The following is a 23200-nucleotide window of genomic DNA, read 5'->3' on the forward strand; positions in this document are numbered from 1 at the left end:
TCCGACTCCGCTGCGCCCTCCATCCCGTCACGTGCCCGCATTTCTCCGACCATTCATACGCCGCAGTGAGAATCCACTGCGGGACTGCACACCGGTCATTTGGCCTGGAGAGTGCACTCATGTGACCGTCTTTGCGCCGCAAAATGCGGCGGCAGTGCAGGATGGTTTTGTAGAGAAATACAAGCAATCGAGTCAATCTCTTGCTTGCCCGCGCCCAGAGCTGAGCGTTTGTCGATCTGCGAGACAAAAACGCCATGAGCTTGGCACGCGGCTGGCAAGACGGGTGCTGTCCCGCTGGACGTCTGCGTTCTTGTCGCGGGTCCTTAACGACATCGTTCCAGAGACGTTACTGCACAATAACAATATTTTAGCGCAAACGAGCGACTTCTGATCATTGCAACGATGGCCGTCAACGTTACCACTTTACATCCGCAGCGATAGCGTTCACCCAATGGGTGTCCAGAGTCCACCTCTCGATTCGAGGTCGAGCGGTTGCCAACGTCGTAACATTCTACCAATATGCTCCACACCTCAGAGCACGGCTTGGTCAACCCTTGAAAGATGCTTCGTTGGAGACCATCCGCATTCAAGGTCCGATAAGTCGTGCCAATCGAGTATCTGCGCTGTTGAATCAAGTACAGTTCGGCTCCCTCGGCAAAAGGCTTGACTCCATCAGGTGAAAGATCGTCTATATACCAGAATCATTTACCGGCGGAGATACCACCAACAATGTCATCATACTTTCTAGTAGACTATTGTTCTTCCCGAGAGGCTATTCTTCGAAGACTCGCTACACACATTGACCCTGAGATTGATACATTGAGACTTTGAACGCGGAAAAAAACATTGATTCAGCTTACCTTTCACTTACATGTGATCGAACTTTGAGACTTCCAGCATCGCGATGAAGACAGGACCATCCCAACGCTCATTCTCATACTTTCCCAAGAAATCTTCTCACAGGCTGAAAGCGCCTCTGCGCCGGCCATCAGCCAAGAACAAGACCTCGGTCAGATCCTCCCCAACAGCCTCATTCTCAGGACCAGGCGCCAAGTTCCTCGCTACATTGACGATGTAGGCCAGGAAGATCTGCAGCTCATCAACCACATCCGGGTTCTCGCGCGTTTGCGGGACGCCATGGCGCACAACGTCCGGGAAATCCCTGTTGAAGCCCGCCTTCAGAACCTCAGCGAGCTGGCGACTTTCCATCCTACGGGCCCCGACGCGCTCGATCGTGCCCCACATGTTCAGCGCGTAGGCGTCGACCCTGGCGCGGACGGCGGGCTCGTCGTTGCCGGAGTCCGCCGCGAGGGCGCGCAGCATGTTAGCCATGACAATCAAGGCGGAGCCCAGGCGGGCGTCGACCGACACGGCGCCGGTGGTGAAGATCCGGTCATTCCAGCCGAGCGCGATCATGGCGGCGCCGGTGGCGCGCTGGATGCCGTCGCGCGTGTACTCGATGCGGCCGTTGAAAGTGTTCACAGCGGTGAAGGGAGCGGCGTTGGAGAGGGCGCCCGCGGGAACGTTGACTCCGAGCAGCCCGGACGCGCGCAGAGCACGTACGACACTGTCGTGGCGGTCTTGGTCGGGCGGGAGGTGCCGCATGATGAGATTCCTCTGGAAGAGCTGCTTGCGGCACATGGCGCAGCTAGCCTTGGAGGGCTGGTTGAGCCATTGGGTGATGCACTCGCGGCAGAAGACGTGGTCGCAGGGAGTCTTGACCGGGGAGGCCATTGGCTCGGTCAGGCAGATTGAGCACGGCTCCTCTGAAGTCACTGGAACCAGTCCAGTAGACATGAAGCTGTCACGAGTTGGGAGAGACATCTTCGCTTTGCAAGATTGATTTGGTAGCCGCAGAGACGATGGCAGATGCGTCTGGTCCCTGCACCGTTCGGTCGTCGATGGGACATGGCTCATATACTACTTGGTTACTTAATCGTCGGGTCTTTGTCTGAGTTTCACCCTTTGTCGTCTATTCGTCTATGACAAAGGATTTGTGCCCAAACAATAGCCTTGTGTGGTGGTTCATTGCTTCGGGACTTGGTCTCTTTGTGCACTCACTCGAAGTTCTGGCTTTCGCGCTCAGCAAGGCGCAAGGAGGTCGGTTCTACGATGGCTTGCGTTGCATTATCATGGGGAAGCCGAAGTGTGTGTGTGTGTGTGTGTGTGTGTGTGTGTGTGTGTGTGTGAATGGCTCGCAGCAGCTTTGGCTGATCCCACCTCTGGTAATACAGATATAGTATACAACTGATATTTCTACAAGGGAATGAAAAGGCATGGATGATGACTTACTTTTCATTCACCGATCGCTTGTAAGTGCAGGGAACAGGACACCGTTCGCTCCCTTGCCCAGATCCACCAATGGGTCTCCAAAAGCATCATCTTTGCCGGCGACACACCATTCCCAGCTCCTCCTCTCTGGCTTGACACCGAGCATGTCTAGCATTCTCGCAGCGCTGCTAGGAATGAAAGCCTGCAGCATGATCCCAACCAGTCGCAGCGTCTCGGCGTTGATATAGACGACACGGTCGATCTCAGCTTCCATCTCCTCTACGCTCTCTCCTCGCTTCGCCGCATCATGCAATTCTTGGCCTGTGGTATCGGCCATGGCAGAGCGAAGTTTCGTCGCAGTGACCCACGGCGACGTCTTCTGCAGGTGCCCGTTGGCAGAATAGACTGCGTTCATGATAGCCTGCAACGCACGGTTGGGGTGCAAGTCGCGCATTTGCTTTTCGACCAGCGAAGGGAGTTCGCGAAGGCGGCCGTAAGCGCGACGGTTGACATCGCCGCTTTCATCAGATACGGCTGGGTGCTGGCCCTCGGCGAGGTCGGGATGGGCGTAGCGCTGGACGGCGCGTTGGACGTCCCAGTTCTTTGCGCGCATGATGCGGCCGACGAGGTTGCCGAGACCGCCCTGGAGGCCTTTTTTGTATTTCTCAATGACAAATTCATTGTCGTAGTCGGCATCTTGGGAAATACCACCCTCTTGCACAAGATACCACCGCAGAGGGTCGATGCCGAAGCGTTCCAGGGCGAAAAACGGATTCACAACATTGCCCGTAGATTTCGCCATCTTCTGGCGACCAAGAGTCCAATGCGCGTGTGTGAGAATTTGATTGGGAAGCGGCAAGTCAAGAGCCATCAAGAATGCCGGCCAGTAAATGCAGTGAAAGCGAATTATGTCCTTACCAATGACCTGAACGTCCGGTGGAAAACCAGTCGCGGACTCTTGACCGGGGGTGAAAGGGTAGCCGACCGCAGTAGCATAGTTGAGCAATGCGTCGAGCCAGACATAGATGGTTTGAGAAGGGTCTGTGGGGACACGAATGCCCCATTGCAGTCGGCTGCTTGGGCGAGAGATAGAAAGATCCTCCAGGTTTGTGGACACCTGCCTGATGACATCCTCCATTCTCGTTCGCGGCACAATCCATTCCGGGTTCTCCTCGTACCATTTGAGTAAGCGATCCTTGAACGCTGAGAGCTTGAAGTGATAGTTCCGCTCGCTGGTCCATTCAACTTCCTTTCCTGTCTCAATGCTCACCATAATCTTCCTCCCAGTCGGCGGGTCGACAATCAAGTGTACCTGACTCTTAGGGTAGAAGGTCTCGTCCGAAACACTGTACCAACCCTCATGCTTATTCTCATAGATGAATCCCTTCTCCTGTAGTATCTGCCAGGCGTACTCGACACCTTCATTGTGCTGTTTGTCCGTCGTCCGGATGAAAATGTCAGTGCCAACATCTATGCTCTCAGCAAGATCCTTGAACACCTGAGCTCCCTTGTCGCAAAACGCCTTGGGTTCCGCATCTGCTTTGGCAGCGGCCTGCTGGATCTTCAGGCCATGCTCGTCCGTGCCCGTGCAGAGGATGGCTTCTCGACCTTTCACTTCTTGCCAGCGCTTGAGCACGTCCGTGAGGAGCATGGTATACATGTGGCCCACATGAGGGGCGGCATTGACGTAGAAAATCGGCGTGGTCGCGTAGTATGGCTTCGTCTCATTCGACTTGGTTGCCGTCGCAAGGCTTCTGCGGTAGGAGGGGTTTCGCGGTGATTGCGCAGTGCGGCAATTCTGGCAGACCCATTGAGGCCGCCATCTTCGCGCGATCAATGATTGTAAAGGATTAAGGGCGCCCGCAGCCGACGTGGCTGCAGTGCGCATGATGGGCGATACTCTTTGTCAAGTCGTTCAGGGCTGTTCGCGGATCGCGAAGTTGCGAAAGCTTCAGACCTCGGCTTGTGCTTGGACCTCACCAACGGCTCGCGAAGCATTGCAAGGAAGTCTTTCTTCTCTCATCAAGGATACACTGTCTCATTTAGATCAATACATTTCGCACGCACTAGGACCTTAGGCTACATGGCAATGTAAACCCATATTACTATGTCGTCTCGGCCTCACGTCCGTGGGCGGATAAGTGGATCGTCAGGTACATGGAGAGGTGACGTCTGGATTGCGATGTGGATGGTGAGAGCAGACGAGGGCCTCTTGCGCGAGCATCTGTGTGATACATATCTCTTCTGACATTCTTCCAAAGTCTTCATCACTAAGTCCAATCGACCCAAATTACCTGCTAACATGTCTTCCGAACAATTCAAGCATCATCTTACCATCCAACCAGGGAGTGACAAACAGCCGACCCGGGAAGTTGTTGTAGACCACACTCATCCCGAGAGCCTGCCACTTGCTAAAGAGACGAAAGTCAAGCCTACAGGCGCGGGCAACGATGAGAATGCCTCGTTGTACTTCGTTGGCACAGCCACGACAATTCTCGAGTGGGAAGGCATCAGAATCATGACAGATCCAAACTTCCTCCACGCTGGCGACCACGTCCATCTTGGGCCCGGAGTCACCGGGCAGAGACAAACCAACCCCGCGGTAGATCTCGAGCAACTCCCTCGCATCGATGCCGTGCTGCTGTCGCATTACCATGCGGATCACTTTGACGAGAAGGTTGAAAGCTCTCTCCGGAGGGACCTGCCCATAGTGACCACCCCTCATGCCAAACACCATTTGCATGAGAAGAAGACCGACGAGGAGAAATTCACCGATGTTTACGATCTCGACTTCTTCGAGTCATGCCTGGTATCTATCGCTCAGAACAGTAAGAACGCCGAATCCGCTTCAAACGAATCCAAGACCCCGGCGATCAAAGTCACCGGAATGCCGGGCAAACACGTACCGCCCGGTCCACTATCAGCAGCCAACGATTTTCTCGCTGCTGTACCTCCGACGAATGGCTGGATGGTCGAGCTCGGCTACAAGCCTAGCCCATCGGCTCCGGACTCCACGTTTTCCAACGGCTACCGCATCTACATCTCCGGTGACACGCTCATGGTCGACGAGCTGAAAGAGATTCCCAAACGATACGCTGGCCAGAAGATCGACCTCATGCTTGTCCACTTGGGTGGAACGACAATCCCTAGTCCGAAGATGCCGCTGTTGATGGTGACCATGGATGCGACTCAGGGCATACAGCTTATGCAGCTGATCAAACCGGATCTGACTATACCGATTCATTATGACGACTATGATGTTTTCCTCAGTCCGCTCGAGGATTTCAAGAAGGCGGTTGAAAGTGCAGGCTGGGGAGAGAAAGTGGTGTATTTGGATAGGGGCGACCAGTATCGTTTTAATGTCTTGAGATGAGATCCTGATTGGTGTGTGGTTTCCCGGGGTGACAATCGAACAGTCAGTAGCACATAATGGAGGCATCGATTGAGGTTTGGACGATTTTCGTTGTTATCGATGCTACGCTAGCATCACCGCGCCACTCAATGATTTCATGCCATAACCGTCCAACGCCCTACACCTCAAATTCGGCCTTGTAACATTTAGTCGGACTTAGCAACGCGCTTGCCCTTGGCGTTCTTCTTGGGGGTCTCGACAATGGTGAGTCCTGAATATGCTGTCAGTCGCAAATCCCAAAGTCTAAATGTCGAAAAGTGCTGAACGATTCGACGGCATCGAATCACAAATCACTGGAAGAGATTTCGTACCGGGAGGAAGAGACTGCTTGAGCTTCTCGGCCTTGTCGTTGTCCTTCAGGACGAGAGTGTAGAGCTCCCGGGTGCAGCGGACCTTGAACTTGATCTGCTGGGGAGAGTTCTTCTTGATGCGCGCCGCTGTGAAACATCCCAGTCAGCCACTGATGTTTCCCAACAATGCATTCCTAATCGCTCTGCGCATTTGCTTTCATTCCGCGATCTCGCGATTCCTTCAATTTCCTCGCTCTTTACTCGGTCCAGTGTCTTCGATTCGGGTGAAACGTACAGGAAGCATCCTTGCGGCGGCAGATCTCAATGAAGTTCTTGATGTCGGAGACTTCGCGAGGCATTTTGGCGGTATTTGTCTGACTGGTGGGTGTCGAGATAGCAATCGGTCGAGAAGCTGCTGCTGGCGCTCTCCAATGCCCACTGCGATTTCGCGGTGCGGCTGCGGAACTTTTTCCGCCCATCTGCGAATCTTGGCGGAGGGCGGGCGAGACTTCAATCTTTTGGCTGTGCTGTAACGATGTTGATGGAAGGCCACTGCGACAACACAATTGCTCGAGATGGCCACACTCACTGAGACGGACTACACACGTGTTTCTACTGACGCTGCTGAGAGCTTCGCCGATGCCTTCTACACAGCGCTGAACGGCTCGCGCAACCAGCTGGCGTCCTTCTACGTGCCGGCCATCACTCAGCCCAGCGGTCGCGGTCTGCCCCACATCAGCTACAACGGCGATGTGCTTAACGACCCTGTCGCGTTTGCGACACGTTTCGAGAAGGAGATGCCCTGGACGCACTTCGAGCCGCAGTCGCTGGACGTGCATGTTCTAAACCGCGCGCTGACCCCGGTGGAAGGGAAGAGCAAGAAGGAGTTGGAGCGCAACATGAGTCTCACCGTGCAGGTCTCGGGCTACGTGCGGCTGTACGAGAGGAAAGACGGGCCAATGAAGGGGTTCAGCGACAGCTTCGTACTGGTGCCGAACAAGGAGGAAGTTGGGGCCAAAGGAACGGGCAAGTCGGGTCAAGGACGGCAATGGGTGATTCAGACACAGAATCTGAGATTCGTCACTTGATTCCGGATTGGTTCTGCACATGATGCTTTTAGCGTGGCGTTGGAGGTTCAGATTCGCGAGCTTTGCACGGCGGTAGCATGAGGCATGAGTTATCTGTAAGAGATCATTTCATTGCTGTGCCCAGCGAGCTCAATCTTTCATACGCTCTCATGCAGACGTCTGGGGCTGCACATCACCAGGGAAGTCAGATCAGCTTGTCGCGATTCCAAGCACCCCAGTGTTACAAAAGGCATCATCGTGCCTCCGCTGTTTGGGCCATGGACAATCGCTTCAATCGACTAAGACGCGTTCGAGCTGTGATGCGCTAGGCTCACTTCCACACACATGAAGACAAGCCTCATCCTCACCGCCCAGCAGGTTGAGCAAATGTGAACGTCCGACGACACAGGCAAGCTATGCGACAGCTCACATGTTTGTTATTGCAACGCATTAGTCTTTCCGGTGCGATGGCAGACAAGTCATTGCAATGTTCGTCTCAACCTAGCTCTATGTCTGCGGCTAATTGAGGCACAACATGCATTCACCCATGATGGAATGCTTGAGTTGTTCCTAGCCTCAAGGAGAAGCTTATTCACCTCGTCACATGCCAGGAAAGTTGAGAAACAGCGCTTACGGCTGATGACTCGACTTTGGCGTCCGCACCCTCTTCTTCTTAAGACCAAACAGCTAGTAACAACTGCTGCCGTCTCCATCCGTTGTAACCTTTGAGCTGCGACCCGACGAACTCATCACTCAACCACCATGAGAGCTCATAAACCCAACACCGACTGCGAGGTCGAGCTCAGCGTCTTCGCCAACGGCAATAAATGCCCCGAATTCATCATCCCGAGCACCGACGACGAGCCGACCGCGGCCATCTGCTTCATCCCTATCCCGGACGATGCCACCATCACGATCCAAGGCACTGTCTCCGGCTCTCTGCTCTTCGGCCGAGTTGATGTGCTCGCCGATGGTTCCTTCGTCGCCAACCGCGTCATCGAGGGCCCCGAGAGCAAAGAGGGAATCTTGAAGTGTTTTGATAAGCGGCGGGTCGAGGTCAAGACCTTCCTTAACGTGCCGGACTTGTCTGATCATAAGCCTCGGCTGCGCCCGAAGGTCGTCGAAGGCAACCTGGTCTCTAAGCGGCTCTCGAGGGCCATGCAGGCTTCGCGACTCGACGGCGGCGAGGATGTTACGGGAGTCGGCGTCGGGTCGCTGACTCTAGTCGTCTCGCTCAACCAGGAGGCGTTTGATACGTACGGCGAAGAAGGCAAGCCGGCCTATTCAGATGTCACGCTGGGAAGCTGGCGCGATCGCGTTTCAGATGTCAAGGATAGCGGCATCAGACCGTCGCACGAGATGGCCATGAGTATCTTCTCTGATTCGAACCCCGTCAGAGACAAGCGCGCGACTTTGTTCTGGAGGGACAGGAGTGCAGTTAGATATGGAGAAGCGGCCTGGGCGTACTTCATCTTCTACTACAGGACTCAGGAAGCCATTGACGCGGCAGGGTGTGTGCCGCTCACCGAGAGCAAGGCTTTGCCGCCTGACAGCGGGATGTTCACCAGGGCGAGGGATCAGGTCAAAGCTGGCGATGAGGTATGCATAATGAACTTCAATGCCGTAATCAGAGCACGATGCTAATCAAAACAGCAATCACCCTTACCTGCCCTTTCGGCACCACCTTCGACGCCCCAAGCGCCTCCCGAGCGGAAGAAGGTGCTAGGACTTGGTCAACCGTTGCTGTTGCCGAAGCTGGGGCATTTCCAACAGCCACCAGGTCTTCCAACTCACGACGACGAATTAGCTCCTTCAGTGCCCATCGTTGGTACCAAAGAAAACGACAACCGGACTCCCACCCCAACCCTTCCTAGGACGGAAGAGCACCTTGACCACCGCCAGAGCCCTATCACATTCCCCAAAGCAGCTCAACAGCCAGTCCAGCTTCCAAGGTATGGTCTTGCCTCTCAACCACCGACAGACCTCACGCCCCGTATGTCTCTTGCAGCTCCGCTCTTCTCGGGTCCTCCAAAGAAGACTAGGGACCCAGACGAGATCCCAAATCCTGCACAGAGGGACCTTCGCTTAGACGACCTAGCAGCGCCAAGCTTACCACCGGTCTCCCTTCGACCCGCCACGCACAGATTGGCTTCAGCAACCAGCCTGCTGTCCGCAACACGGCCTTCCTGCGTCCCCTCCAAGCGCACCAAATCCCCTACCCAAGAATCGCCCCGTGGGCGGACCGCTACTCGTGCAGAAGGTTGCGCTTCCACAAATCCAACATTACACCATGAGGACATTCCTACCCCTGCAAAGCGAGCCAAGCTCAACGATTTAGCAGTGGACAACGCGTGCCTCGAAGTCGAGGCGGAAGTCAAGCCCCAGCGCGAAGCGGCTACACAGAGGAAGACCGATGAGGAGAGGCGCGCCCGGGCGGAGGCGGAGAGGAGACGTCGCTATGAAGAGAATCGCAGGGCTCTGGCGATAAACGAGGCTAGCAGGGCTGAGGCTGTGGAAGCGGAGAGGGAGGCGCCGAGGCGCAAGGCAGAGGCCGAACATCAGGATGTGGCGACTTCGGCGACTTCGGCGGAGGCGAAAAGGAGGCGTCACTATGAGGAAAATCGGAGGGTTCTGGCGATGAACCAGGCTAGCAGGGCTGCGGCTATGGAAGCGGAGAGGGAGGCACTGAGCCGCGAGGCCGGGGCCGAGGACGAGGATATGGGGGCTTTCGCGGAGGATGAAGGAATGGAGCGTAGAGCTTTCAACAATGATGCCGGAGCGGAGGAAGGGGTTCAGTGAGTGAGACTGTTTGAGGATTCGCATCAAAGGCAGCCGTGAGAGGGCATGGAACGACAAGTGACAAAACTGCGATGCTGTTGCGATTTGGAGCGAGAGAGGAATGATGACTGGCAGATAATAGCCGCAGCACGGAGATGGCTGTGGTCTTGAAAACTGTTTTCCAGAATGCCTATTCTCAACACTCACGTTCTTGGAGCCCTCATGTTTGCCTCCACTCTCGCCAACAACTCCTCGCGGGTTTCTTTGCCCGTGACTTGCAAATTCCTCTGTCATTTGTCGTCAGCAGCTCTTCACACTCGTCCTTTGCTGTCGGTGCATTTACGCTATTAAGCCATTGTCTCAGCTCGGATTCAGACCACTTCTGAGGGTCACCTTTTGGATCCTCCGGTTGCGGGAACATATCCTGGCCCCAGATTGACCATGCTGCAGCTGCTGTGACTAGACCGGCGAAACCAAAGAAGAGATTCTTGCTCATGTCAGCGCCAATTCGATGGAGGATGACCAGAATAGAACATACTCGAGAGTTCATTGCTCGATCGATGGGAGTAGGCATGGTGGCGTTTGCTGGCTTTGTAGCACGAGCAAGCCCTTGGATCAAGGTGTTGGATTGACGAGTTCGATGATCACGAGGAATGAAGGACGAGAATGGCCAATCGAGCTTTTAGAATGCCTGCGCGACCTTTGTACAACTGTTTGTTACCTGACATCCAGATACCTGCTGCCTTCCGCTACGACTCCACCCACACCCATGGCGCCGGCAGCAAGCCGTCGGCCCGCTCAGCCTTCTGGGGTGCAGATCCACGCCATGCATCCCTGAAGCGGACATCTGGCATGTGACGGCCGCAGCAGAGGCCGAGCAGGAGCAAAGTGCAGCATTCACTCCCCACGCACTACTTTGGTGCCTGGCACATGGCATGAACCGCGACCCTTTCAACGTCCGCCGCAGCCCATCTCCGGCGCTCCACCTGCTCCGCAACGGCGCCAACACCCTCCAGCGGACAGCAGCGCAGGCCTCACAACGGATTGTTTCTGCGATAGGGGAAACGGACGAAATCGGACTGGCGAAGAAGAAAGACGACGATTTGGGAGAGGTTGCGGATAACGCCAGTGCTGCCACCATGTCGTACGCTCTGCCGCAGAATGGGCCGACGCAACGGCATACCGATCAATGGTCACGAGTCGGGCAAAATGGACATGATGAGGGCGGCATAAGTGAGAAGGTGACCAACATGTTCAACCCGGATCGAAGGGACTCCCTGCCGATGTACAAAGACAAGCCCTACGGCTACTCTGGGAGCTCGAGGAGGTTGCCTTGGTTTAGAAAGAGGCGGACGGTTGGGTTGGTGTTGGGTACACTTGCGTTCCTGAGTTGGTGGTTTGGGATATTGTCGCCGCTGTCATACGTGTCGTCGGAAGGAGATAAGAAGTCCACGTCGTCGTGGAGCCTATTCGGCTCGAGCAAGCCGAAGATCGATTGGGACGAGCGGGCACAGAACGTCAGGGAAGCTTTCCAGCTGTCGTGGGCAGGATACGAGAAATACGCATGGGGTGAGTCTTATCTTCTGCTTTGCTGCACAAGCTGAATGGAAGCTACACTCGATATGGTTGTTGACGATAGCTACTAGGATACGACGAGTTCCACCCAAAGAGCAAAGACGGCCGGCAAATGACGCCTAAGGGAATGGGATGGATCATTGTCGATGCGTTGGATACGATGATGCTCATGAACCTCACAACTGAGCTGACTCACGCCCGTGAATGGGTGCACAACAATTTGACGTACGATCAAGATCACGATGTCAACACATTCGAGACGACTATTCGCATGCTGGGTGGTCTGTTGTCCGCTCACTACCTCAGTACATCGTTCGACGGAAAGTACGCGCCCATCAGCGACGAGCTAAGCGATGACCTGTACGTTGAGAAAGCCACGGACCTGGCAGATCGATTGCTGGGCGCGTACGAAAGCAACTCGGGTGTGCCATTCGCCAGTGTCAACTTGCATTCCATGAAGGGCATTCCCTCACATGCTGATGCCGGTGCTTCTTCCACGGCTGAGGCCACATCGCTGCAGCTTGAGATGAAGTACCTGGCAAAGCTCACGGGTGAGACCAACTACTGGAAGAGCTCAGAGCACGTCATGAAAGTTGTCGACGACAACGGTTCTCCGGACGGGCTAGTGCCTATCTTTATCTACGCCGACCGTGGCACTTTCCGCGGCGACAACATTCGCCTCGGCAGCAGAGGTGACTCGTACTACGAGTATCTCATCAAGCAGTACCTTCAGACCAGCCAGCAGGAACCAGTCTACCAGGAGATGTGGAACGAGACCCTCGCTGGTGTCAAGAAGCACCTCATCACTTACAGCTCCCCTTCAAATTTCACTATTTTGGCTGAGCGTCCGGATGGCCTCAACAAAAAGATCAGCCCGAAGATGGATCACCTCGTCTGTTTCATGCCCGGCACCATCGCGCTCGCCACCACGAACGGCCTCCCCCTCTCCCAGGCTCGCAAGCAGCCAAACTGGGGACCACAGCAAGACGACGACATGCGCCTCGCCGAAGAGCTCATGAAGACATGCTGGGGCATGTACAAGGTCACACCGACAGGCCTCGCGCCCGAGATCGCGCACTTCAAGATCCACGACCCGCCGCTCATGTACGAGGACTTCACGCCGTCGACCTTGCCTCAGTCTCCTGCGGCTTTCGACCCGCCCAACTCCCCGGAGCTGGAGGGCGACTACGTGGGCAAGCGTGATTTTGTGATCAAGGCTGCTGACTCGCACAACTTGCAGCGCCCGGAGACCGTGGAGAGTCTGTTCTACATGTGGCGCATCACGGGCGATGAGAAGTACCGCGAGTGGGGCTGGGAGATGTTCCAGAGCTTCGTCCAGTGGACGACGCTGGCAGATGGCGCCGGGTTTAGCAGTGTCAGCGATGTCATGAAGGTTCCTCCGCCGACAAGAGACAACATGGAGAGCTTCTGGCTGGTAAGTGGTATTGAATACCAATGCAACATAAACCTGCTGACACGGTATCCTACAGGCTGAGACGTTGAAATACCTCTATCTCCTCTTCTCCCCTGACGACATCCTCCCGCTCACCGACGTCGTCCTCAACACCGAAGCCCACGCCTTCCCGCGCTTCCAGATGGGCAAGCTGTTCGAGACCGGCTGGCAACGCAAACCACGTGGCCCAGACGGAAAGATCATCAAGGAGGCGAAGACCACTCACGCACCCGACGACACTGCCAAGCCGAAGGACGGCATGGAGACTGTCATGGTCACCAAGACGATCGACACCAGGGAGACGGGCGCTGAGACGAGCGAGTTGGCCAAGATGCAGACTGCGACTGATGCGCCTGGTGCGGAGGCTGCTGGGGCGCAGGTGGTGCTTGAGGGGACTAGGAAGCCTGCTGTATGATAGGTGGAGCTGTTGCATTTTCTTCGCTAGGCTATTGGGGTTTGCATTTGCATAGGTAATGAAAAGTACATGTTGCCACTTTCATATCCTTCAGTGGGAAGCTGAAAGGCCTTGCTCCCAGACTGGCATGACTCAATGGAATGAATCGTTTCACCATCATCTCAGCGTATTCGGACTAACGATTCCTTGTAGATGTTGTTGCAGTTGCGATCAATGAGACGAGCCATCAATACACCACAGCATGAGATCTTGTGATTCCCTCATATTGCGGGCGTAATGTGATACGGCAGGGTCCATGTTTGCTCAAATAGCCAGATTGAGTTTCCCGATCGTGCAGATTGAGGGTGTGCAGGTACCTGTACAATCCATGACACCAACAGGTCGCAGCCAGCCAGCCGGGCCAGCTCCAGCTTTCGCCGGCCACGCCCGAGCGCCTGAGGTTGAGCCGCTGGCCGCCAAGTCGCCCCTTCCCGCAGCCAATCAGCGGAGCGGCATCGCTGACCAGAGCGAAGCCAGAGAAGCCAGCCCGGCGACATCCTTTCGCTGCTGCAACACGACCACCACCACACCCCTCCCACTCCCATCCCCACCCGCCTCCCGCAACGCAGTCTCAAGCGCTGAGACTCGCTCCCGACAACATGTTGGCTAGGTCAGGCCTGCGCACCGCGCGCGCCTTCGGCTCCGCAAGGACCTCCGCGACCAGGAACGCTACGGTGCGTAAAATATACCCAGCACCCCGACCGAGCTCTCTCCACACCCGAAACGATGCCAATGGCGAAAGCGGCGGATGCAGAAGCTAGGTGGTACATAGTGGAGCTGACGGCTGATGAATGACAGCGCAATGCCTCCACCCAGAGCGAGGGCGCCGCCTCCTGGAAGAACACCGCGACTCTGTCCGCCTCGACCGCGCTCGCCATCGGATCTTGCACTTTCTACTACTTCCAGTTTGGCCGCTCGGTGCACGCCATGACTCCGGCTGAGGAGGGGTAAGTCAATCGGATGGGCCGAGAAAGAGGCACAAGAGGAGGATATCCATATACACAGAACACGGACTAACGGGCATCGCTCGCAGTCTCCACGCCACTGCCTACCCCTGGGAGCACGAGAAGTTCTTCAAGACTTTCGACCACGCCGCTCTCCGTCGCGGTTTCCAGGTCTACCGCGAGGTCTGCGCCTCTTGCCACTCCCTCCAGCGCATCCCGTGGCGCGCGCTTGTCGGTACTATGATGACCGTCGACGAGGCCAAGGCCCTTGCCGAGGAGAACGAGTACGACACTGAGCCCAACGACGAGGGTGAGATTGAGAAGCGCCCCGGCAAGCTTTCCGACTACATTCCCAGCCCTTACAAGAACGACGAGGCCGGTCGTGCCGCCAACAACGGTGCCCTGCCCCCGGATCTTTCGCTCATCACCAAGGCCCGCCACGGTGGCTGCAACTACATCTTCTCTCTTCTGACTGGTTACCCTGAGGAGCCTCCTGCGGGCGCCGTTGTTCAGTCCGGCCTCAACTTCAACCCCTACTTCCCCGGTACCGGTATCGCCATGGCCCGTGTTCTCTACGACGGCCTTGTCGAGTACGAGGATGGCACCCCCGCCACCACTTCCCAGATGGCCAAGGACGTCGTTGAGTTCCTCAACTGGAGCGCCGAGCCTGAGATGGACGAGCGCAAGCGCATGGGCTGGAAGGTCATGGCTATTGGCTCCGTTCTGTTCGCCATGAGTGTTTGGGTTAAGAGGTATGTTTTTGGGGACACGAGGTATCCTTCTGAAACGGCTTGCTAACGGAGAAATACAGGTACAAGTGGTCCACCATCAAGACCAGACACCTCCAGTACAACCCGCCCGTCGCCCCCGGCAAGATGAACCCCCGCCAGAGCCGCCGCTAAATCCATTAAAGGGAGAAAGAGGGGATATAGTTTGTGGCCATAGAAGAGAAAATGTTGATGACGGCGGTGTGGCCAGGGTGGAGAGTGCATGTACAGTCTACCTTAGCGCACTTCCCTTTGTTTGTATCAAATGTGGTAGTATTTGAATTGTATTTCCCAAGTTGCAAGAAACACGGTCCTCTTTCACTTGTGTGTAGACACGACAAGTCATCAGTCGTCTCTAATCGCGATTGGATCTATCTTATCTATTTAGGTTTCCTTATAAGGATCTCACCATGCAAAGTCCCGCAGCAGGCGTCTTCCGTCTCCATCCACCTTTGCCACTCCTCGCCCATGCGATCCAGCTCAGCTTCCGTCGCAATGCCCAGCTCCAATGCCTTCTTCCGCATTTCACCGCCCACAATCCGGTCTCTGAACGAAGTTCCTGCACAAGCGGAGTCAAGTCAGCCATCCGCCTAAACCAGTCCCCACCAATTCCCATCCAAAACTTACCCCAAACCCTCCTCTCCTCCTCCGTAGCATACAACCACGTCCCCATACTAGCCTTCACATCCTCCCTCCTCGCCCCCGCCCTCATCGCCCACGCAACCAACGATGGCCCCGCCTCATTGCTCCCGCCCGCCGCCGCGTGCGTCGCCTTCTGCACCTCCACCCACGCCCGCATCGTCTCGCTAAACGGATGAAACGACCAAACCCGCATATCGATCTCGCGCACCGCCACGACGCCCCCCGGCTTGACGACCGCGAGCATCTGCGCCAGCGCCTGCACGGGCGCGTCCAGGTGGCACAGAACCTGGTGCGCGTGCACGACGTCGAAGGCCGCGGGGCCGAAGGTCTGCGCGAGCTCGTAGACGCTTGCGGGCTGGAAGGTGATGTTGGTTGCGTTGACGGAGGCTGCGTGCGAGGCGGCGCGGGAGAGGATGTCGGGACTGAGGTCGATTGCTGTTATGTGGCCTTGTGGGATGTATTTGGCGAGGGAAGTGGTTATTGTTCCAGAGCCGGCGCCGACGTCTAAGAGGGTGAGGGATGGGTTGGTTTCGGCGAGGCTCTGGAGGGTGGGAAGGAGGTAGGGGGCGCTATTTTCGGCTGTGCGCCATTCGTGATGTCCGACTTCTTTGTAGCCTGGGAGGTAGGTGTTGTGGGGGTTTGGTTGCGCCATTGTGTGGGCGGTTTAGGTGATGGTGTGGTAAAGTGTTGTTATTAGGGTTCGGGTTGGGGTAAGAGCTTATCAGTACGGTGAGATGGAAACTCGGATACAAGGCGTAGTTTCAGGCAGTTGCTGATAAGTCGCTCAGACAATATTATCATGTACTCATAACAGCAGTCTGAAAGAGCTGCTTGTGTTAAACAGGTGACGACGATGTGTAATGTGCAGCCGTGACGATCAAAGCGGATGAAGTGGGGTCGGCCAGCTTCAACTTCACCTCGTTTAAGCCCTTTCATCAGCACGAGATCACTGACACTGTTTACACTCAAAAGTCTATCGATTGAGAGGTCTCGAATGGAAGAACCGATGGAACATCATAATCGAGGCATCCCACAAGTCGGTAGTCCAAAGGTCTCCGATGCATTGACGGCATGCCACACGCCGTAGGAGGATGCATCCAGAATGTAGGGGACGATCCTCCACAGGTTGAAACATGGCAAGCGAGCAACAATGTACATTCGTGAACGATTCGCCGCAGCTCACAGAGGTTGCCTGATCTGAAGAGCGCGCTCTCGTCTCGAGATCCACCGAGGTACGTGATGTTTTCGCTGCCTCTCATCGATTGATTGGCTAAGTGGCTCGGTGAATCGAGTAAAGTGAGAAAGAGATGATGGCATGTGATTTTGATCGGGGATCTACAGTCGAACTTTCCACTTCGCTACTGTCTTTTGAGATAATACCTGCCTCTAAAGTGCCACTCTTGCTTGCAGCATTGCCTCAAAACCCAGCACCAAGCCAAAAGCCACAATGCTGCCGACCGAACTCGATCGACTCATATTGTAGTCAAGGCATCGATTTCTGCTGCTGCTGAGCAGATTTTCACTGCTCAACCTTGCTGCCGAAAAACGTCATTCCCTTGGTGCTTCATCGCTCGGATCTCTTAGGTGTCTCTGAGGCAAATGCGCCGTCACCAGAGCAATACATCATGATCGTTGAGATTACGGCCGTCATGCTGGAGATCAGATAAAATCGCTTGAATCTACGAGTTTGGAAGAATCGACGCTTTCGGCGATTTTAAGCTTGCGGAAAGGGATACTGCAAAAACCCGAACGAAAGTTGCCCAAGAGCAATCTCGACATGAGCAAAGGATCGGATTGACGGAAGCAGTCGCCAACTGCTCAGATACGCAAAGCCTATGAGAAGAATTGAGGCTCGGGCTGGGGACGCGTCCTGCAGTGAGTTCACAAAGCTAGCTCTCGGCGGGTAGCTGAGGCAAGAGCCCCTGTACTCCACTTTAGACCCCAAAGTGTTTCAGACACCATTGAGATACGACTTCCTATTGTCACGCTTGCTGCATATATCTTGGCAAGCCCTCGACAATAGTGAATGCGATTACTACCTCCGCGTGCCAAGATTCTAGTTCCTTCGAGGCACATACATATACAACAGCTTCGGCCGGTCACCGCCCACCACACAACCATCTCCCTCCATCAACGACTTGCGATCAACATCAGCAACTTTACACAATCCTACTCGATCACCTCAACACTTTGACGAGCAAGCTAACAACTCGCACCTTGTGCTTACCTTCCAGCCTACGCAACTCTACATTCACACCCAGCAAAACCAATCACACTCGACATCTAGACAAGATGCCCAGCTTCAACTTCTTAGCAAAGGCCAGCCACTACTGCTACCCTCCCGGTGTCAACGCTGCGAACCTTACCATGAATGACATCAGAGGCGCCAACGCGAAGATTGCGCATCTTCGTCAAGGTCGCATCGACAACGGTTTGCTGAAGGCCACTCGTGACGACCCGGGCTACCAGCCACAGATGCCATACACCAAGAAGCCGCTTTGCAACTATTCCACATGGGACACAGAGAAGCTCGCAAAGTCTTTGCTTGCCAGAGGCATCAAGTCGAGACAGCAAATGAAGTTCATGTACGTCGATATCATCTCGCTCATCGCGCTTCCCGTCTTACAAGTTACCAAGCACTGACAATCTGACAGGGACAAAGAGGACATGGTATCTGCTCTCAAGAACGCAGACAAGCAACCGCGATTCGATCGCTTTACCGAACTACCGGCCGAGTGCCGCAACGAAATCTACCGTCTTGCTCTCGAGGACACCAAGCCGCGTGTACGCCCCGCCCCTCCGGCCATCAGCCAAGTCAGCCGCCAACTCCGCAGCGAAACTCTGCCGCTCTTCTTCCACATGACCACCTTGACCGTCGTCGTCACCGCAGAGCCAGCGAAGCCCATCGCACTGTCGCACTATTTCGGCGACCACAAGACCGAAATTGCCCCGAGGACCAGAAAGTACTTCAACTACGCCCGCAAGGCCGGCTGGACCAAGCACATGCGCAACTTCCAATGGCGCATCATGGGCGCATCGTACAGCGCCAAGGGCAGACTCGAGAAGCCGTGGAACGAGTGCTACCTCGTCCGCTTCTCGACTAACATGAAGAATGTCGAGACTTCTGCTAGGGATCGGCGCAGTCAAGCCCGACTTGATCTCATCCAGGCTGGGATGAAGAAGATCGCTGACACGGAGAACACCAAGCTCACGGATGCCGACTTCAAGAACATGGTGGCATTCTTCCTGGCGACGTTCTGAGGAACTCGAGTCTCTTGATATGAAAGACTCACACTTATCAAGCAATCGCCTCGACTGGCAATCGAACAGCTTCAGTTCCGGAATACGAAATCAATGAAACGACTTACATGACTTATCAAACAACTGCCTCAGCTGGCAACCGAATGACTTCATGTCTGCAAACACCATTACCAAACTCACTGAAAGGCCTATACGACCCATCAAGCAATTGCCTCAGCTGGCAACGAAACAAAGGCAACGAGACAACCTCATCTCTGGTCTCTGAAAACATCAATACCTAATTCATGTACCGTCCAATACCTACTCCACGCACTAGTTGCTGCATGTTGTCTTGAAACGATGACCTGCAGACTCGATGGAATGGCGATTGGACGAAGATTCAACGAGTGCAAAAAAGATCGAATGGCGAAAGAAGGTCGAGGGCAATGCGACATGCATCACACAAATTTCTTTGGCGTTTTGAAGGGAAGCAACCAATGGCACGATGTTGATACTTTTTGATTTTTGATACGAAGAGGTCCACCAATTCATGGTAGTTCACAATGCAATTACCGTTTCCCCACGACATCGCCGAGCAAAGTCCGCTCAACTCTCGTCACCCCGGCCCCCAGAATGTCTCCGCAGCCGAGGTCTGGCGGTATCTCGCCCTGCTCGGTATAAGCATCATGGCTTGTGATCGCCCCGGCTGCCGCCGGCATTCAAAAGTCAGAGATCCAGGTATACCTTTAGTCCATAACACACGCCGAGTATCTTGCTTGGCCAGCCGATTTCTGTCTTTGTGTCATTGTCTCTCTACTTGTTGCCAACACCAAGCTTGCCTTCCTCCTTCCCCACCAAAGACCTCCTCTCTTTTCCACACACACTACATCTAACACAATGGCGCCGCTCGCCCGCACATTGAGGCCACTCGCACGTGCTGCTACCACCACTGCTGTACGACGCGTGCCAGCCGCCCGCTCGCCCTTCGTTCAATCATCCGCTGCGTAAGTCGAACATGGACAGTATCAAGAGGACAGCTCTGACCCTGCTTGTAGATCACGATGCCTCTCCACCACCGCCAGAAGAAGCTACGATACTGATAATGTTACAACCGAGGGCGAGCCTTTCGATCTCTCCTCCATGCTCCCCACGCCCATCACACACTTCAGCGAAGTCGAGCAGGCCATGGCGGACACGGTCGCGAAGTTTGCCAACGAGGACATTCTGCCTAAGGTCCGCGAGATGGACGAGAACGAAAAGATGGACCCCGCGATTATAGAGCAAGCCTTTGAGCAGGGCCTCATGGGCATTGAAATTCCTGAGAAGTATGGCGGTGCGGGCATGAACTTCACAGCGGCTATTGTTGGAATCGAGGAGCTGGCAAAGGTGGACCCTTCGGTCTCTGTCATGGTGGACGTACACAACACGCTTGTCAACACCGCCATCCTGAAGTACGGCTCTGAGCAATCGCGCAAGAAGTGGCTGCCCAAGCTCGCGACCAACACCGTCGGCTCCTTCTGCTTGTCCGAGCCTGCATCCGGTTCCGACGCGTTCGCCCTGAAGACCAAAGCCGAGAAGACCGCCGACGGCTACCGCATCAACGGCAGCAAGATGTGGATCACCAACTCGATGGAAGCCGGCTTCTTCATCGTCTTCGCCAACCTCCACCCGGAGAAGGGCTACAAGGGCATCACCGCGTTCGTCATGGACAAGGAGACGAAGGGCCTCTCGATCGCGAAGAAGGAGAAAAAGCTCGGCATCAAGGCCTCGTCGACCTGCGTGCTCAATTTCGACGACGTCGAGGTGCCCCACGAGAACCTGCTGGGCGAGGAGGGCCAGGGCTACAAGTACGCCATCGGCCTGCTGAACGAGGGCCGCATCGGCATCGCGGCGCAGATGACTGGCCTCGCGCTCGGCGCTTTCAGCAATGCCGCCAACTACGTCTGGAACGACCGCAAGCAGTTCGGCTCGCTGATCGGCGAGTTCCAGGGCATGCAGTTCCAGCTCGCGCAGGCGTTCACAGAGATCAGCGCGGCGCGCGCGCTCGTCTACAACGCTGCTCGCAAGAAGGAGGCGGGCGAGGACTTCGTCAGGGATGCTGCGATGGCTAAGCTTTACGCCAGCCAGGTTGCCGGTAAGGTTAGCGGGCAGGCGATTGAGTGGATGGGTGGCATGGGTTTCGTGAGAGAGGGTCTTGCGGAGAAGTACTGGCGTGACTCCAAGATCGGCCAGATCTATGAGGGTACGAGCAACATCCAGCTGTCGACCATTGCGCGGTTGCTGCAGAAGGAGTACACCAAGTGATCGGATGAACGGATAGAAGGGGTGTTTATGAAGCGATTACTTTATTTTTCATGTATGCTAAGTGAATTCAAGACGTGCGCATGCCATGGTGTATTCCCTGCCATTATGTACTTCCTCTCGCAGTAGCCGCCTGTCTCCGAAAGGCTCCTAGTGAGCTGAAACAAGCTCTTCACATGCGGCGAACCAACCCCGCAGCCCTGTGGAGTCTCAGCCAGGCCTTGATGCAACGCCTTGTCAGGGCCGGCTGTCAGCCCACTGCTGAACAGTCCAGTCCCTGCTGGCTTATCTGGAACTCACACCACCCCTCCTTCTGCGACAAACACCGCACGCTCCAAACAACGAACCCTTCGCCCTTTTCTCGCCGACTCCCCGTTCCCTCCACGCACGACCGCAAACCCAAACGCATCCCCGACTGGAGTCTGAAACGACAAAACCATGGCGCAGCCCCAAGCGCAGGTTCAGCCCTGCCGCTACAAGACGGGCAAGACCCTGGGAGCTGGCTCATATTCCGTGGTGAAAGAGTGTGTGCACATCGATACCGGTCGCTACTATGCGGCCAAGGTCATCAATAAGCGCCTCATGGCTGGCCGTGAGCACATGGTGCGGAACGAGATCGCGGTGTTGAAGCGTGTGTCTATGGGCCACCAGAACATTCTCACGCTCGTCGATTACTTTGAGACCATGAATAACCGTAAGTGTCAGCCTAGTTGACAGACGAGAATCGCATGTACCGATACCTCTGCCTACAGTATACCTCGTCACCGACCTCGCCCTGGGCGGCGAGCTATTCGACCGCATCTGCCGCAAAGGCTCCTACTTCGAATCCGACGCCGCAGACCTGATCCGCGCAACCCTCTCCGCCGTCGCATACCTCCACGACCACGGCATCGTGCACCGCGACCTCAAGCCCGAGAACCTCCTCTTCCGCACGCCCGAAGACAACGCGGACCTCCTCATCGCCGACTTCGGGCTCAGCCGCATCATGGACGAAGAGCAATTCCACGTCCTGACCACAACCTGCGGCACGCCGGGCTACATGGCGCCCGAAATCTTCAAAAAGAGCGGCCACGGCAAGCCCGTCGACGTGTGGGCGATCGGCGTGATCACGTACTTCCTGCTGTGCGGCTACACGCCCTTCGACCGCGACAGCAACCTGGAGGAAATGCAGGCGATCCTGGTCGCGGACTACAGCTTCACGCCGCTGGAGTACTGGCGCGGCGTCAGCGTGCAGGCGCGGCAGTTCATCAAGCGGTGCCTGACGATCGACCCGACGCAGCGCATGACGAGCCACGAGGCGCTGTCGCACGCGTGGATCGCGGGCCCGGAGTCCGACCGCGGCGAGGAGGACCTGCTGCCGACGGTGAAGAAGAACTTCAACGCGCGCCGCACGCTGCACAAGGCGATCGACACCGTGCGGGCCATCAACCAGCTGCGCTCCGGGGGCCTGGGGATGATGGACGGGGCGAGCTCGACGAACCCGAAGAGGGTGCAGGACGAGGACGGGGACTCGAGCATGCAGGATGTGGCGAGCGCGGGGGACGGCAAGGGCCAGACGGAGGCGCAGATCGAGCAGCAGCAGAGGCGGATCGACGAGACGAGTCGCGGGCTGTGGGACAACAGGGCGCAGCAGGCCGGCCAGGCGGCGTAATTTGGGCCAGAGCGTGTGGAGAGACGGGCGTTTTGCGGTGTTCGATCTTCTCCATTGGACATGTCGTTATATAACAGGCGAGACTCACAATCTATGACGCTGGCGTTTTGATTGAGGATTCGGGCGGACGGCCTGTAGCAGACCAAGGAAATATTATTTGAAGCAGAACATTACCAAGGCCGATTCTCGGCGCAATTGGCAATTCAAGCCTCACAGATCGATGAGGTATTGCAATTGAAAAGTGGCATTTCAGCAACACCAACCCAATGTTCCAGGCTCGCTGGATTATCATCACTGTCTCCGTCCGTCTCGTACATGAGTTCCGCCCAATGCTCTATTTCCATTCAAACACCAC

The 23200-nt window shown here is 55.7% G+C and overlaps 12 protein-coding genes across 12 annotated transcripts; 7 read left to right on the top strand and 5 right to left on the bottom strand.

Annotated features, from left to right (window-relative positions):
• Positions 1-957: 957 nt before the first annotated feature.
• Positions 958-1824, bottom strand: WHR41_02836 (uncharacterized protein; the record flags this gene model as incomplete). Its single annotated transcript, XM_069371442.1, has 1 exon — positions 958-1824. The coding sequence occupies one exon, from the start codon at positions 1822-1824 to the stop codon at positions 958-960; it is 867 nt and encodes a 288-aa protein (XP_069231624.1).
• Positions 1825-2299: 475 nt separating this feature from the next.
• On the bottom strand, positions 2300-4159 carry WHR41_02837 (uncharacterized protein; the record flags this gene model as incomplete). Its single annotated transcript, XM_069371443.1, has 1 exon — positions 2300-4159. The coding sequence occupies one exon, from the start codon at positions 4157-4159 to the stop codon at positions 2300-2302; it is 1860 nt and encodes a 619-aa protein (XP_069231623.1).
• A 414-nt stretch (positions 4160-4573) lies between these two features.
• WHR41_02838 (uncharacterized protein) lies at positions 4574-5644 on the top strand (the record flags this gene model as incomplete). The annotated part of the gene is made up of 1 exon (XM_069371444.1): positions 4574-5644. One exon carries the CDS (start codon positions 4574-4576, stop codon positions 5642-5644), a length of 1071 nt encoding a protein of 356 aa, XP_069231617.1.
• A 69-nt stretch (positions 5645-5713) lies between these two features.
• Positions 5714-6332, bottom strand: rpl-38 (60S ribosomal protein eL38; the record flags this gene model as incomplete). Its single annotated transcript, XM_069371445.1, has 3 exons — positions 5714-5894; positions 5995-6120; positions 6269-6332. The coding sequence occupies 3 exons, from the start codon at positions 6330-6332 to the stop codon at positions 5830-5832; spliced, it is 255 nt and encodes an 84-aa protein (XP_069231616.1). The 3' UTR covers positions 5714-5829.
• A 216-nt stretch (positions 6333-6548) lies between these two features.
• Positions 6549-7061, top strand: WHR41_02840 (uncharacterized protein; the record flags this gene model as incomplete). The annotated part of the gene is made up of 1 exon (XM_069371446.1): positions 6549-7061. One exon carries the CDS (start codon positions 6549-6551, stop codon positions 7059-7061), a length of 513 nt encoding a protein of 170 aa, XP_069231389.1.
• Positions 7062-9897: 2836 nt separating this feature from the next.
• WHR41_02841 (uncharacterized protein) lies at positions 9898-10529 on the bottom strand. The gene is made up of 3 exons (XM_069371447.1): positions 10357-10529; positions 10162-10305; positions 9898-10105 (listed from the first exon to the last, which is right to left on the bottom strand). The coding sequence occupies exons 1-3, from the start codon at positions 10390-10392 to the stop codon at positions 10022-10024; spliced, it is 264 nt and encodes an 87-aa protein (XP_069231390.1). The 5' UTR covers positions 10393-10529; the 3' UTR covers positions 9898-10021.
• Positions 10530-10686: 157 nt separating this feature from the next.
• On the top strand, positions 10687-13347 carry WHR41_02842 (uncharacterized protein). Its single transcript, XM_069371448.1, has 3 exons — positions 10687-11387; positions 11465-12828; positions 12884-13347. Exons 1-3 carry the CDS (start codon positions 10754-10756, stop codon positions 13259-13261), a joined length of 2376 nt encoding a protein of 791 aa, XP_069231391.1. The 5' UTR covers positions 10687-10753; the 3' UTR covers positions 13262-13347.
• A 457-nt stretch (positions 13348-13804) lies between these two features.
• cyt-1 (Cytochrome c1, heme protein, mitochondrial) lies at positions 13805-15319 on the top strand. The gene is made up of 4 exons (XM_069371449.1): positions 13805-13974; positions 14099-14247; positions 14334-14996; positions 15056-15319. The coding sequence occupies exons 1-4, from the start codon at positions 13900-13902 to the stop codon at positions 15144-15146; spliced, it is 978 nt and encodes a 325-aa protein (XP_069231392.1). The 5' UTR covers positions 13805-13899; the 3' UTR covers positions 15147-15319.
• A 72-nt stretch (positions 15320-15391) lies between these two features.
• WHR41_02844 (uncharacterized protein) lies at positions 15392-16305 on the bottom strand (the record flags this gene model as incomplete). Its single annotated transcript, XM_069371450.1, has 2 exons — positions 15392-15570; positions 15639-16305. The coding sequence occupies 2 exons, from the start codon at positions 16303-16305 to the stop codon at positions 15392-15394; spliced, it is 846 nt and encodes a 281-aa protein (XP_069231393.1).
• Positions 16306-17174: 869 nt separating this feature from the next.
• Positions 17175-18914, top strand: WHR41_02845 (uncharacterized protein; the record flags this gene model as incomplete). The annotated part of the gene is made up of 2 exons (XM_069371451.1): positions 17175-18238; positions 18308-18914. Exons 1-2 carry the CDS (start codon positions 17946-17948, stop codon positions 18912-18914), a joined length of 900 nt encoding a protein of 299 aa, XP_069231394.1. The 5' UTR covers positions 17175-17945.
• A 675-nt stretch (positions 18915-19589) lies between these two features.
• On the top strand, positions 19590-21283 carry WHR41_02846 (uncharacterized protein). Its single transcript, XM_069371452.1, has 2 exons — positions 19590-19897; positions 19949-21283. Exons 1-2 carry the CDS (start codon positions 19791-19793, stop codon positions 21195-21197), a joined length of 1356 nt encoding a protein of 451 aa, XP_069231395.1. The 5' UTR covers positions 19590-19790; the 3' UTR covers positions 21198-21283.
• A 171-nt stretch (positions 21284-21454) lies between these two features.
• On the top strand, positions 21455-23107 carry cmkB (Calcium/calmodulin-dependent protein kinase cmkB). The gene is made up of 2 exons (XM_069371453.1): positions 21455-21888; positions 21947-23107. Exons 1-2 carry the CDS (start codon positions 21633-21635, stop codon positions 22843-22845), a joined length of 1155 nt encoding a protein of 384 aa, XP_069231396.1. The 5' UTR covers positions 21455-21632; the 3' UTR covers positions 22846-23107.
• Positions 23108-23200: the final 93 nt, after the last annotated feature.

Source organism: Cladosporium halotolerans, assembly GCF_011745625.1.
Source record: "Cladosporium halotolerans strain TM138-S3 chromosome Unknown Sca7, whole genome shotgun sequence".
NCBI classification, from domain to species: domain Eukaryota; kingdom Fungi; phylum Ascomycota; class Dothideomycetes; order Cladosporiales; family Cladosporiaceae; genus Cladosporium; species Cladosporium halotolerans.